Source organism: Manis javanica, chromosome 13, assembly GCF_040802235.1.
Source record: "Manis javanica isolate MJ-LG chromosome 13, MJ_LKY, whole genome shotgun sequence".
NCBI lineage: Eukaryota > Metazoa > Chordata > Mammalia > Pholidota > Manidae > Manis > Manis javanica.
The window spans coordinates 89,335,122-89,349,156 of NC_133168.1; the positions used below are offsets into that span (position 1 = coordinate 89,335,122).

The following is a 14,035-nucleotide window of genomic DNA, read 5'->3' on the forward strand; positions in this document are numbered from 1 at the left end:
AAGCTCATGGTCAAAGAATATTCCATCTTAAGTGTGGTTTTTGTGTGTTTGTTTTGGTGTGGCACAAGGACTTCATTCTGACCCCTCCCCGCCTTCTGGGTCCAGGCCCACAGCCTAACCAGCTAATGGGCTTGCTCAGGGCTCCAGAAGACCCCCTGTGTGCAGAGTGGGTGTAAGTGGGTATAGGAGTACCAGCACCACTTTACTTTTTTTAAATTTACTTTTTAAAAATTAACATAGTAAAATTCATCTTTTTCAGTATATAGCGTATGAGGGTATTTTTGTGGTGAAATAAACCTAACATAAAATTTCTCATTTTAACCAATTTTGACTATCTGTTTCAATGGCATTAAGCACATTCACATGTCATGCAGCCATCCTCACTATCCATCCCCAGAACTTTCCATTTCGTGAAACTGAAACTCTGTCCCCATTAAACACTAACCTCCAGCCCCTGGTGCCCACCACCCACTTTCTGTCTCTGTGGATGGGGCTCTTCTAGGGACCTCCTAGGAGTGGGATCAGACAGGGTCTGTCCTTTGTGTCTCACTTATATCACTGAGCACCATGTTCTCCAGGTTCATCTACGTTGTAGCAGGTGTCAGAATCTCTTCTTTTTAAGGCTGACTCATGTTCCATTGCAGGGATAGATCCTATTTTGTTCATCCACTCATCTGTCAATGGACACTTGGGCTGCTCCCACCTCTTGGCTGTTCTGAATCCTGTAGTGAACATGGGTGTACAAGCATCTATTTGAGTCCTTGCTTTCAATTCTTTGGGGTATATATACCTAGAAGTGGAATTTTTGGGTCACATGGTAATTCAATATTCAAGTGTTCCAACTTCTCACATCCTCACCAACACTTGTTATTTTCTTTTTTCTTTTTTTTTTAATAGCCATCCTAATGTGTGTGTAGTGGTGTCCCCTTGTGGTTTTGATTTGTGTTTCCCTAATGACTAGTGGTGTTGAGCATCTTCTGTGCTTATTGTCCATCCATCTTCTTTGCAGAAATATTTAAGTCTTTTGCCCACTTTTTAACTAGGTTGTTTGTTTTCATGATTGAGTTTTAGGAATTCTTTATACATCCTAGATATTAATCCCTTATCAGATATATGCATTGCAAAAGTGTTCTCCCATTCTATGGATTGTCTTTTCATTCCTTGAATTGTGTCTTCTAATGCAGTTATTAACTTTGATGAAATCCAATTTAATTTTTCTTTGGTTGCCTGTGCTTTTGGTGTCATATCTAAGAAATCACTGCCAAATCCATTGTCTTGAAGCTTCTAAGAGTTTTATAGTTTTAACTCTTACATTTAGGTCTCTGATCCAGTTTGAGTTAATTTTTGTATATGGTGTAAGGTAAAAATCCAACTTAGTTCTTTTGCATATGGATATCTAGTTTTCCTAACACCATTTGTTGAAAAGACTTTCCTTTTCCTGTTGAATAGTCTTGGTACCCTGGTCGAAAATCATTTGACCATATATGCATGGGTTTAAGTCTGGGCTCTTTATTGGATCCATCAGTCTGTTGTCTGCCTTTATGCAGCACCACACTGTTTTGATTACTGTAGCTTTGTAGTGAATTCTGAAATCAGGAAGTGTGAGTCTTCAATTTTGTTCTTTTTCCAGATTGTTTTGACTATTCTGGGTTCCTTGAGATTCCATACAGATTCTAGGATGTTTTTCTTCTTTTCTAAACATTTTCTGCAAATTACACTGTTGAGATTGAAAGGGTATCTCACTGCGACCCTCCTTACCCAGGACAACTCAGGAGACACGGGCCCATGCAAGAGACTTTATTATCTGAAGGAGAGAGTGGCTGCCCCAGAGGAGGGTGGGGGGGAGAGAGAGAGAGAGAGAGAGAGAGGGGAGAGCAGGGGGACAGAGAGACAGAGACAAAGAGAGAGAGAGACAGACAGACACAGACAGAGAAAGAGAGGGAGTGGGCAGCAGTGTGGTGCCTTTTATTGTGGCAGATCTGCTCCACCTGTTGCTTTGGGGGAGGGTCGGGATGTTTAGAGATAAGGCGGGGTGAGCCCCAGGCAAGTCCCAGGCATAATTCTCACCAGCTTATGTGCTTGGGACCATGGGGCAAATGGGGGATAAGTTACTATATTCTTACATTCCTCCCTTTTCTGTTTTATCAGTGGTAGAGGATTCGGGAAGGGGTGCAGGTCAGTCTCCAGTAACTGCTTCCTGCTGACTAGGGGCGATGAAGTTTTTTTGTATTGATGGCGGGCGGTCCTCAGATGAGCCCTTGGTCTGCAGTGGCGATGGCGTGTTCCAGGTTCAATAAGGATCATCATCTTTGGAGAGGGGTTGGTAATCCTGTAATATAAGCTGGGTAAAGGTTTGGTTAGAAACTTTTTGCATTTGGGCTGATTGCTATGTTTACATAGGGTGGCTGAATTATAGCATTGATGGCGACCTATGTGTAGGCAGCAAAGCAACCCGCAGGCAAAGGGAATCCTTGATGGTGCAATTTTTTGGACAGTCTGAAAGAGAAGGGCTGGTGTTGGGAAGATAGGTCTGGTGAGAGAGTAAGTGTTGAGACCAGGGTTAACAATCTTGAAGCATGATGCATGGCAGTTGTAAGGGAGGTCTTAGGACCCCGTGCTGGCAGAAACTTCTTCAGTAATGAGTGGAAGTGGAGATGAGCGGCACGAACTGTGGAGAGTAAGAGGTTCCGTCAGGGTGGAGGAGTAGGAACCTGTGAGAGATTTGGTGGGAGGGGAATAAGGGGAGACAAATGGCTTATGGTGGGAGTTGAGTATCTAGAGGGGAAGACCCTGGAGTTTAACTGCAGTTGGCATGGAAAGGATTACTGTGTATGGTCCTTGCCGTTTGGGAGTTAGGGATGGTGTTGCTTGGTGTTTGGAATGGGCATGGTTTGGAGAAGTTTTTTCCTGTCTATGGCAATGGCATTGTAGCGCAGGGAGAGCTGAACTCCCAGCTTTGTGACCTGAGCGGCAGACAGCTGAACTTTGGAGGGTAAGACCCGATAGCCGTGTTCTGAGAGAAAGTTTAAAAGGAGAATAGTACCCCGTTGTGAGGTTTGTAGGGAGGGACTGCACATAAGATCATCTAAGTATTGAAGGAGGGTGGAGCTCAAGAGAGTAAGGGATTGAGGTCTTGTGCTAGAGCCTGTCCAAAAAGGTGGGGACTATCCCTAAAGCCTTGGGGAAGGACTTGTTAAGTGTTCTCTGAATATTAAAAATTAATTTAACATAAGGAATTTCCTGCCTTGATTTCTCTCTGGGACACCGGAGTCTTGGTCTGGGAGCATATCAAAAGGCTGCCTGCCCAGCCCCCAAGGTGGGCTGAGGTATTGTCTATTTGCTAAAGAATCCTGCCTTGCTTTCTCCAGAGGCTCTCACCTTATTCTAAGCCTAGGGTCCCTGTCTCATTCCCCCTCTACAGATAGACACCCTAGCTGCTGCTAGGGAAAAGGGGCGAAGACCGCTCTGGCTGCTTCATGCTGAGAGGGGGCGCAGTACGCGGTGCAGCTAGGTCTCCATCACTGGTCAGTTGAGAGGGCCTCGGAAGGTTGGCGCTTCTGTTCTGGGTTTCATTTCTATTACTATTTGCAGTTTTGTGGCTTCTAGGCAAGATAGAACAAATTGTTATTAGGTTAGGTAGCAACATCTGGAGTTGGATTTTCCATTCTGGAAGGACAAACTTGACCAGATTAAGAATGCATGGCTGAATATGAGAACTAGAAATATGAAGAGTCTAATTGAGAATCATAGCCAGGTATCATGGGGAAGCTAGAATTCTGGATCGAGTTTACATCTCAATGACTGGTATTAGGATTCAGTATAGATAAGACTGCATTATTGAAACAATACTTTTCTTTAAAATCACCCTAATTTTTATTAGAAAATAATTAACAGTTGGCTTGATTATTTGCATAAGTGCAGCAAGAAGAGTAATTGATTACATGGGATCTTTTAAATGTGCTCTGCTGGAACTTTTTGTAAGGAATTTTAGATTGAACTTTTAAAGGCCTCTCGAGGCCAGACAGCCAAGCCAGACTTGCCATCAGGTTGTGCCTGCAGTACCTGTAGATTTGGGTGAATTTCTCTCTTCTTGCGGTTCCCAAGACATTCCTGAGGTTCCTGCACCTGCCAGGAAGTGACCTTCCTTACTCACCTGGTAAGGCTGCTGGGAACTCTGTAAGCAAGGTACCAGGCCAGTTCTTCCAAGGGGCTTTGTTGGCTTTATAAAGTCAATCTTAGTTCCTTAAAGCTGTCTGTTCATATCTGAGTTTACACACGTGTCTCTCAGGTATGACGTTCCAGTCAAAGCCTTGGTAATATAACCAGTGTTTTTAATTGGTCCTCTTACAAGGAAAGCAGATTCTTATTGAACTTGTGCAAATAAACATACTGCCATGAAATATAAAAGTAGTCATGAGAGTTTTTAAATTCTGGAGGGATCAGGTAGAGAGAAAGATAAAGTTTCAATTCTGCTTATAAAGGCAGTCATTTACTAAACTGTTGTCAGCTTAAGAGAAAAAGCTTAAAATACTTTATCAACAACATTTGAAACAAAAAGCTACCAAATCATCTTCCTTGTTTACTTAATCTTATGTAACTAATACCTGTTCTGCTGAAATCTAGTTTTTTACTAGTTTAGGAGTAATAAAACAATGAGTATAGATGACAAAAGACTTACAAATGACAATGGTTAAAGATCTGATGAGAGCTTACTGTAAGACAGTTGTCATAAGGAAATTTGGATATTTCTGTAACACAAAACATTCAGTAACAAAGTTGAGCATCATTCCCTGTGACAGTGCCTTCTAGGTAATTAAACAGGTAAATAAGCCAAATTAGCCAAATATTTTCCCAATGAGAAAAAATTCCTCTGACATGTTCCAGGGGCTCTCTGGAAAATATCAGAGTGAACTAGAGGTAAAAAGCACTTTTTTGAATTTGATTTTGGGAAGCTGCTAAAACTTTTAAGGCACTTGCTTAAATAGTTACTCACATTAGACAAAGCTATACTTCACTTAAGCATTTTTCTTTGAAAGATTTAACAGATACCATCAACTTAAATGACTTTAGGTAAACTTAGGCAGCTGATAACCATAAGGACATGTCTATTCAGTTCAACTTAAATTAGCATTAATGTTTAATATCTTCTATTAGAATTTTCTAAGTTTTAGAATGCCCAATTTTTACAAGCGCTTGTCTTTAAATCAATTTTTATTAATACCATCCGGAGGTAGAAAAATATTTTTCATTTACACACTTAGACACAAACATACAGATTGAGATGTAATGATACAGTGAGAGGACAGAGCTCCTGGCATGAGCCAGGAGGGGACAAGAGAGCCGGTGGTGGTGCATTGTCTAGGGGTTTTATAGGCAGTTGAGGATATTTGGGAACATGAAAAAAGCTTACGGGTGTGGACTTCAAGGCAAGTAGTAGGTGTTTAGGATTGCAGGGGAGACAGAGAGAGAGCTTGGTTTGGGGGTAGGAGAAAGCCTGGATATATGGGATCTCTTTCCATTTGCCCATACACTCACAGAAGTTGTATAAGTCGTGGAGAATTTTAGGATCTAAAGAGCCATTTGGGGGCCTTTTAGACTGATTGTCCAAGGGATATTGTGGCCAGATCTCATTACAGTAGCCAGCAGGTTTGAGGTCTCCAGTGAGGTGGAGGGGCTTTAGATTATTGAGTAAGCACCCTAGTGGTAAATCTGAGGGAATGGAGGGGCCAGATCCCATGGTGAGTACGAGACCTTTCAGAAGTCGCTGAGGCGTCCCTGAGCGATTGAGAAGGTTGCGGAGAAGACCACGCACAGTTAGGGGGTCGTCACCACCTCTAACTGTGGGGTCGAGGCAAAAACGCCAAGGAGGCTCAGTACCTGGTACCAGGAGTTTATGAGTAGAGTAGAAACGTAGATAAAGGGAGACCGGGCCTCAGTGGATGAGGATTCTCACCATGGGGAGGCAGAGAAGGGTCGACTATGGGGATCAACCATGACTCTGAAAGTCGTGGTTGGGGGTGCCCCTGTCCCAGAGGAGCCCCTGGGGGTGCCGGATACTCAATGGTCACTTCCCAGGTTCCAAAGGGACATTTAAGTCGACCATGAAGGGGAGACTCACCAAATCGAAGGCCGGTGTTGGGCGAGAAGACAAGCGACCAGGGAAATGGACGGTGAGCCCGTGGAGGAGGATCGGGCAGTGGGGGTTCCCAGAGCAGCTCGGGTTCCCAGAGGAAGAGCAGAGTCAATGGTAGAGCCTCATCTGAAGTCACGGCACCAATGAAAGGGTATCTCACTGCGACCCTCCTTACCCAAAATGACTCAGGAGACACGGGCCCACAGCAAGAGACTTTATTATCTGAAAGAGAGAGTGGCTGCCCCAGAGGGGGGGTGGGGAGAGAGAGAGAGGGGGAGGGAGAGCAGGGGGACAGAGAGACAGAGACAAAGAGAGACAGACACAGACCGAGAGAGGGTGGGGGGCAGCAGCGTGGTGCCTTTTATTGTGGCGTATCTGCTCGGCCTGTTGCTTTGGGGGAGGGTCAGGATGTTTAGAGATAAGGCGGGATAAACCCAGCAAGCCCCAGGCAAGCTTATGTGCTTGGGACCATGGGGCAAATGGAGGATAAATTACTATATTCTTACAGAGATTTCAATAGAGATGGCACTGAACCTGTAGATCATTTTGAGTAGTATTGACATTTTAGCATTATTAAGTCTTAATTTATTATTCCAGTCCATGAATACAGGATATCTTTTCATTTATTTGTGTCTTCTTTAATTTCTTTCAGGAACATTTTGTCATCTTCAGTGTACAAGACTCTTGCCTCCCTGGTTAAGTGGATTCCTAAGTATCTTTTTCATTTTGATGCTAATATAAGTGGAATCGTTTCCATGATATCCTTTTCAGATTGTACATTGTTAGTGTATAGAAAAGTGACTGATTTTTGTGTGCTGATTTTGTATTGTGCAACTTCACTAACTTCATTTATTAGTTCTAATGAATTTTGACACATGTAATCCCCACCACTGGCTTCCTTCTCTCAGTAAAATTCATCTGAGACTCATCCAAGTTGTTTTGTGGATCAGTAGTTAAAAAGGAAAACGCTGTTTCTTTTCTACTCTTGCAGAACACCAAATGTGTGTGGGTTTTTCCCACACCAACCAATTCTCCAATTCTCCGTGGAGCCAACTGGCTGGACTACAGTCTAATTCAGTTCTGATACTAACTTCCTGGAGTTAGTGCGGAACCCACAGGTTAAGGGCTCAGTCCACAAGACTCTCTCTCCCATGCTAGCTGCAAGCCCAGGTCGTCACCTGTACTTCTGACCATCTGGCTATGAATCAGATTCCCATGACCCTCTCCTCAGGTTCAGTTAATTTGCTAGAGCGGTTCACAGAACTCAGGAAAACAGTTTACTTACTGGATCACCAATTTCTTTCTTTTTTCTTTTTTGGTGGGAGCTGTCTTTTTTTTTTTTAAGGTATCATTGATATACAATCTTATGAAGGTTTCACATGAGCAGTATGGTGGTCACCACATTCCCCCCTATTATCAAGTCCCTACCACATACCCCATTACAGTCACTGCTGGATCACCAATTTCTTATAAAAGAAATAACTCAGGAACAGCCAGATGTTTGGAAAAGCAAGAGCAAAGGGCATAGAACAAAGTATGGGGGCAGGAACATGGAGCCTTTCTGGCCCCTCCGGGTGCACAACCCTCCCAGCACCTTGACATGTGCAGCCACCAGGAAGCTCTCTGGGATTTTGATGGATGATTGGTTGTGAAGGCATGACTGATTAATCATTGGCCATTGCATTGGTAATGAACTCCACCGCCATTCCATCATCCCTCCCCAGAGATGTGGAAGTGGAGCTGAAAGTTCCATCCCACCTACCACACCATTGGCTTCCTTGGCAATGAGCCCCCATTCAGGGGCTCACAGGGAGTCCCCAGAAGGCTGGCATCTCCTTAATACACAGAGAGACACTTTTCACCGTGGAGATCACCAGGGTTTCAGGAACTGTGTACCAGGAAGCCAGGGCAGAGACCAAATATACCACACATTTCTTATTATTTCACAGTAGTTCTTTTTCTTTAAATTGCTGAATAGTACCCCAGGGTATGGATCTGCCACAGTTTAATCCACTCACTACGTGATGCACATTTGGCTTGGCTGTTTCTAGGATTTGGTGATTATGAACAGAACTTCTGTAAACATTTGTCTGCAGGTTTTTTTTTTTGGTATCATTAATATACAATTACATGAGCAACATTGTGGTTTTTAGATTCCCCCCATTATCAAGTCCCCCCAACATACCCCATTACAATCACTGTCCATCAGCATAGTAAGATGCTGTAGAGTCCCTACTTGTCTCCTCTGTGTTATACTGCCTTCCCCGTGTCGCCCCCCCGACCTGACATTATATGTGCTAATCATAATGCCCCTTTTCCCCCCTTATCCCTCCCTTTCCACACACACCCCCACTTCCTGCCCCAGGCCCTTTCCCTTTGGCAACTGTTAGTCCATTGTTGGGTTCTGTGATTCTGCTGCTGTTTTGTTCCTTCAGTTTTTTCTTTGTTCTTATACTCCACATATAAGTGAAATCATTTGGTACTTGTCTTTCTCCACCTGGCTTATTTCACTGAGCATAACACCCTCTAGCTCCATCCATGTTGTTGCAAATGGTAGGATTTGTTTTCTTCTTATGGCTGAATAATATTCCATTGTGTATATGTCCCACCTCTTCTTTATCCATTCATCTACTGATGGACACTTAGGTTGCTTCCATTTCTTGGCTATTGTAAATAGTGCTGCAATAAACATAGAGGTGCATATCTTTTTCAAACTGGGCTGCTGCATTCTTACGGTAAATTCCTAGGAGTGCAGTTCCTGGGTCAAATGGTATTTCTATTTTGAGTTTTTTGAGGAAGCTCCATACTGCTTTCCACAACGGTTGAACCAGTTTACATTCCCACCATTGTCTGCAGGTTTTTGAGTGGACATGTAGTTTTATTTATCTTGGGTAAATACATAGGAGTGGGTTTGTTGGCTTATACGCTAAGTGTGAGTTTAATTTCATCAGAAACTGACTGGCTGCCTTCCAGAGCGGCAATACCACTTGGCGATGAGTGAGCATTCCAGTTGCTCCCATCCTTTCCATCACTTGATAGTACTGTCAGTTTTTGTTTGTTTCTTGTTTGTTTCTGCCACGCTAGTAGATGTGAAGTGATACTTGCCGGCTTTAATTTGCATTTCCTAAAGGAAGACGGATGTCACCTGTGCTTATTGGCCATCTGCATATCCTCTTTGGTGACCTGTCCAAAAACTTTTGCTCATTATTTAATTGAGATGTTTGTCATCTTATTATTGAGTTTTGAGACTTCATTATATGTTTTGGATACAAGTCCATTGTCATATATTGCCTCCCAGCCTGCGGATTGTCTTTTTGTTCTTTTGTGGGTGTCTTCTGCTGAGCAGAAGTTTTCACAGTGTTCTTGGAAGTTTGTTTTTAAAAGAAGTTTGAATTTTTGGCTATTTAAAATTTCTAGTTTCTTTCCTAAAATTGGGAGATCTGGTTCTTAGAGCTCCCACTCCATTCTGCTTTGGGTGGCATCTGCCTGGCCCCTGGGAACATTTGCTCTATTGGGAATAATGTGCTCAAATGGGGGTTGAGTAGGCAGAGGGCAGCAGTTAACATTTTGGTCTGAGGACTCCCATGACTTGGGTTTGAATTCTAACATCATGACTTTGCTCTCTGACCCAGAGCTAATCATTTGCCTCCCTGAACCTGTTTCTTCATCTGTAAAATGGAGTCAATGAAATTCCTCCCTGTTACCTCACCACAGGACTGGCTCAGAAAATATGAAATGGCTGAATATATGGAAACTGGTATTGCTGTCTTGGTCTGGAAGATTTCAAACTTATTTCTTAGCAGAGGGACCATTCAAATAAAATTGTACGCTAGCTCTCAATAGGTAGAACCAGAAAGGGGAGGGTTGTGTTTGCTCCTCCACCCCCTTGCACCCATCAGACCATAGCTGAAGTCTAATCTGCTCATTTTAACAATGGAGTAATGGACCAGAGAGGGCAGTGGACTTCCAAAAGCCACACAGCTCCCACTCTTGTCCTCAGTTCTATTCACTGCCTTGCTGTGTCCACTCCTCAAGTGGAATATATGGGGCCCAGAGCCTTAACAATTGCTAGTGTTTTTTGACCTCTGTGCCAGGCACCAGTCTAAACATTTTACCTGTGTTAACTCTGATCACCCAGATGACTGAAGGGATGTTGTGGCTGTCCCCATATTTTGGATGAGGGAATTGAAATACAGTCATTTTCCCCAAGTCACACAGCTGGGAAGGGGCAGTCAGTGTCTCCCATCCTCATCCTGATGGTCTCCATTCTGCCATTGCCCCCGGTCTGGGGTGCCACTGTCTCCCCTCTCTCTGAAGCTGTCTCTGTCATAGACTGTATGTCCACTCCAGCCACACCAGCTTCTTTTCTGGGCTTCAGACAAAACCCGAATCCTGCTACCAGGCTTTGCACTTGGTGTTCCCTCCACCTGGTGGGCATTCTCCTACCTTCTGACTGGTGGCCTGCTCCTTCTCATCTTTCAGGCCCTGCTCAGGTGTCACCTCCTCAGAGAGGCCTGCCTCAACCACAGCAGCTAAAGTCTCTCCTCCAATAACTTGCAGACATCCACCTAGTTTTAATTCTCGGCACAGCACAATCCAGTCCGTATAGTCATTCATTCATTTGTACATTTTATGATTCATTTGATAAACATTCATTGGGCATCTGCTGGGTGCCAGGCCATGTTCTTGGCCCAAGGGACACAGCAGCAAACAAAGCAGACAAAATTCTCTGCTCTGTTGCAGAATTTAGTTTTAGAAGGGAAGGTAGACAGTAAAGAAGTGAAACAGATTGGGTCAGGTAAGTAGAATTTTTTTTTTTTAAGGAAAGGAAATACAAAATATTAGGGCAGGGGTTGAAATTTGAAATGGGTTGGTCAGGGAAGGCCTCCCTGAGGAGGTGACATTTAGCTGGTGACCTGAAGGAGGTGAGGGAACAGCCATTGGAGATCTGGGCACAGGGAAACAGCCTGTGCAAAGGCCCTGAGGCAGGAATGTATCAGAATGTTTAGGGAATAGCAAAGAGGCTACTGTGGTTGGAGCAGAGTAAGTGAGGGGGTGGAATGGGAAGTCATAGGGCAGGACCTTGCAGGCTATAGTGAGGACTGTGGCTTTTGCTTTGAGGGAGCGAAGGTTCTGAGCAGAGGAGGGCTGTGACCTGACTCAGGTGCCCTCTGGTCACCATTGGGGGACTGCACGGAGAAGCAAAGCCAGGAGCTGGGGACCAGGGCAGTGACGAATGCTCTAGTCTGGGCAAGCAATGATAGGGGCTGACCTAGCATGGGCTGAGGACCAGGTAGATTCTGAATAGGTTTGGGTGGTCAGGAGGAACAAAGCTAAGGAGGACCTCACAGCTTTTGGGGTGTGCACTGCTGCTAGGCTAGCTTCTTCATGGTCCACACCGCCCATGTCATCTCTGTAAGGGCCGGATCATGGTGCATCTTGGTGACTGCTGTGTACCCAGCACCTGACACAGAGCCTGGCACACAAAGGGCTCAGTAACTGATCTCTGTAATTCCCCATCTTTCATCTCTTTTGGTGTGTCGGTCTCTCTTTAGTGTCCTCTATCTGCCCCTTCCCACCTCTGCCAGGAATTTCCTTGGTCTCTTTATTCCTCTTGACCTCCCCAGTGACATCTCAGCCCCCCTGACCCCTCGTCCCGCCCATCACCTTGCAGCTTCGAGGCAGAAAATGGACCAACATCATCTCCTGGCCGCAGCCCCCTGGACTCGCAGGCGAGCCCGGGCCTCGTGCTACACGCCGGGGTGGCCACCAGCCAGCGCCGTGAGTCCTTCCTCTACCGCTCAGACAGCGACTATGACATGTCCCCCAAGACCATGTCACGGAACTCTTCGGTCACCAGTGAGGCGTGAGTAACCCTATCCCCCACCAGCTGGCAATTCCCAGGCCTGGCCCCAGCAATGCTGCCCTTCCCAGACAGGGAAAGGGGCACTGGCCAAGCCCACCACTGGGACCTGTCCTCAGTGAAAAGGAAAAGATCCCTGTGCCCCATCAAGAGCATGTCCACCCAGTGAGATACAGGCACCTACCCTGTCTCCAACCCCCACCCACCCACTCTGAGCCCCTCCCTCAGACCCAGCCCAAGCCTGCTGCTACCCACTGGCTGCCAAGACCTCAGCCTGTCCCTCCAGCAGGAGGGAGAAATCCACTTGAGCCTCTTCCTACCACTGCTTCCCCCCACCTTGGTTGAGTCCCCTGTTTGTTCCCTCCTCCAGGCTTCCCTAAGCCAGCCCTCCCTCTTATCATGACCACCTGTAGCCCCCTCCCCTCGCTCTTCCCACCCACTGCTGTCACTGAGCCCAGCCCCTGCAGTGTGGTCACAGCCTCCCCTTTGTGTGCTCCCTCCCTACTCACCCACTAAGCTCCTCTCCCTGACCCATTTCTTCTAGGACCAGCCCCTGCAGCATGTGCACCCTTGTGAGGTATAAAATGCCTCTCCCCTGACCCCACAGAGTCCCCTCCCTACCCACTGGCCTCCTCCACCAGTCCCCCCTAGAAGGTCCCCCCTAGAGAGTTACTTCTCTGGCACCCAGCCCCTCTCCACCCAGGCCCTTGGGGATCCCACTGTGAGGACCCCTGACAAGCCCCTGTCCTTGACTGCAGGCATGCTGAGGACCTCATTGTGACACCGTTTGCCCAGGTAAGATTCTTCCCCTGAGGAGGAAAGGGACTCCAGCCCTTCCCTACCCTCGGGGACAGGTTGGTCCTCTGGGGGCACCTCAGGTCTCACTGATGCTCCCCCTTCCAGGTGCTGGCCAGTCTCCGGAGTGTGCGCAGCAACTTTTCACTCCTGACCAATGTGCCCATTCCCAGCAACAAGTAAGTGAGGCTAGGCCCCAATGCCCATGATCATAACATGAACACATCTCAGCTCTGCTGTGTGACCTCAGGCAGGCACGTGAACTCTCTGAGCCTCTATTCAGGCAACAGCACCCTCTGAGCCAGTAAACCATTGTGATTCAAATGACTAAGCAGTGGAAACTTTTACCAATAGAGACTGAGGGGTCGAGAGGCACGGTGGCAAGGTTGTGGGGCAGTCAACCACCCAAGTCTGGGGCCACTCCTGGCCCTGATGCCAACTTCCTGGGCAAATAGCATCCTATGGTGCCTCTGCTCTTCCCCTTCCCACCCCACAGAAAATGGGAATTCCGTAGTGCCTGCATTAGATGGCTGCCATGAGGACTACAGAAGATGATATATAAAAAGTGCTAGAACATTGCCCAGCACATAATAAGTGCTCACTAAATAAGAGTAGTTATTATTTGGGGTTAGGGCTGTGGCTGAGGATTGCTGGTCCCTCTTGGAGTGGAGGGAAGGGATAGTCAAGGAAGCGTTTAGAGGCATAGGACTGACTGCCATGTAGTATTGAGGAAGCCAGTTCACTTCCTGAGCCTCAATTTCCTCATCTGTGAAATGGGTTATTGTGGGGCTGCTGAGAGGCCTGGGACACAGTGAGCCCTCAGAAAAAGGGAAACCAGCACTATGCACAGAGAGGTGGCGGTAGGGGCACAGGACGATGTTGGAGCTCCGTTTCTTTGCAGGCGGTCCCCCCTGGGCGGTCCAACCCCTGTCTGCAAGGCCACACTGTCAGGTAACTAAACCCATGGTGGTGCAAAAGGGCCCCTTCTGCTGCCCAATAGGGGCCCCTCACCCCTTTTCCCAGCATGCCACTCACCTGCCAGGCCCGAATCACCATCGGCTGGGGCCTTTGGGGGTCTCCCTGTGGACTCTGTCAGTCACCACCCCGCTCCCCGTTCTCCAGAGGAGACGTGTCAGCAGTTGGCCCGGGAGACGTTGGAGGAATTGGACTGGTGTCTGGAGCAGCTGGAGACCATGCAGACCTACCGCTCGGTCAGCGAGATGGCGTCCCACAAGGTGTGCAAG

General features: G+C 46.5%; 2 protein-coding genes across 15 annotated transcripts in view; one reads left to right on the forward strand and one right to left on the reverse strand.

The window, feature by feature from the left end:
* The window catches only part of PDE4A (phosphodiesterase 4A), a 39,203-nt gene that overhangs the window by 13,671 nt on the left and 11,497 nt on the right, over window positions 1-14,035 (forward strand). The window contains 5 exon segments of the mRNA XM_073220192.1: window positions 11,808-11,999; window positions 12,755-12,791; window positions 12,900-12,970; window positions 13,693-13,742; window positions 13,914-14,026. Coding sequence (XP_073076293.1) covers window positions 11,808-11,999; window positions 12,755-12,791; window positions 12,900-12,970; window positions 13,693-13,742; window positions 13,914-14,026 — 463 coding nt within the window.
* Window positions 1-14,035, reverse strand: part of LOC118970612 (uncharacterized) — a 108,688-nt gene that overhangs the window by 3,524 nt on the left and 91,129 nt on the right. For 5 of the 14 annotated variants that reach the window (XR_012124451.1, XR_012124449.1, XR_012124450.1 and 2 more), the window contains one exon: window positions 1,783-3,602. The exons of 1 other annotated variant lie outside the window; for it this stretch is intronic. Coding sequence is in view for 4 of the 13 variants with exons in the window: in XM_073220197.1 (XP_073076298.1) it covers window positions 3,526-3,602; window positions 6,119-6,355 (314 nt within the window). In the remaining 9 variants the exon portion in view is untranslated. Of the gene's footprint in view, window positions 1-1,782; window positions 6,372-14,035 lie in introns of those variants that run through there. 8 more of the 14 variants (XR_012124448.1, XR_012124447.1, XR_012124444.1 and 5 more) reach the window with 6 other exon arrangements.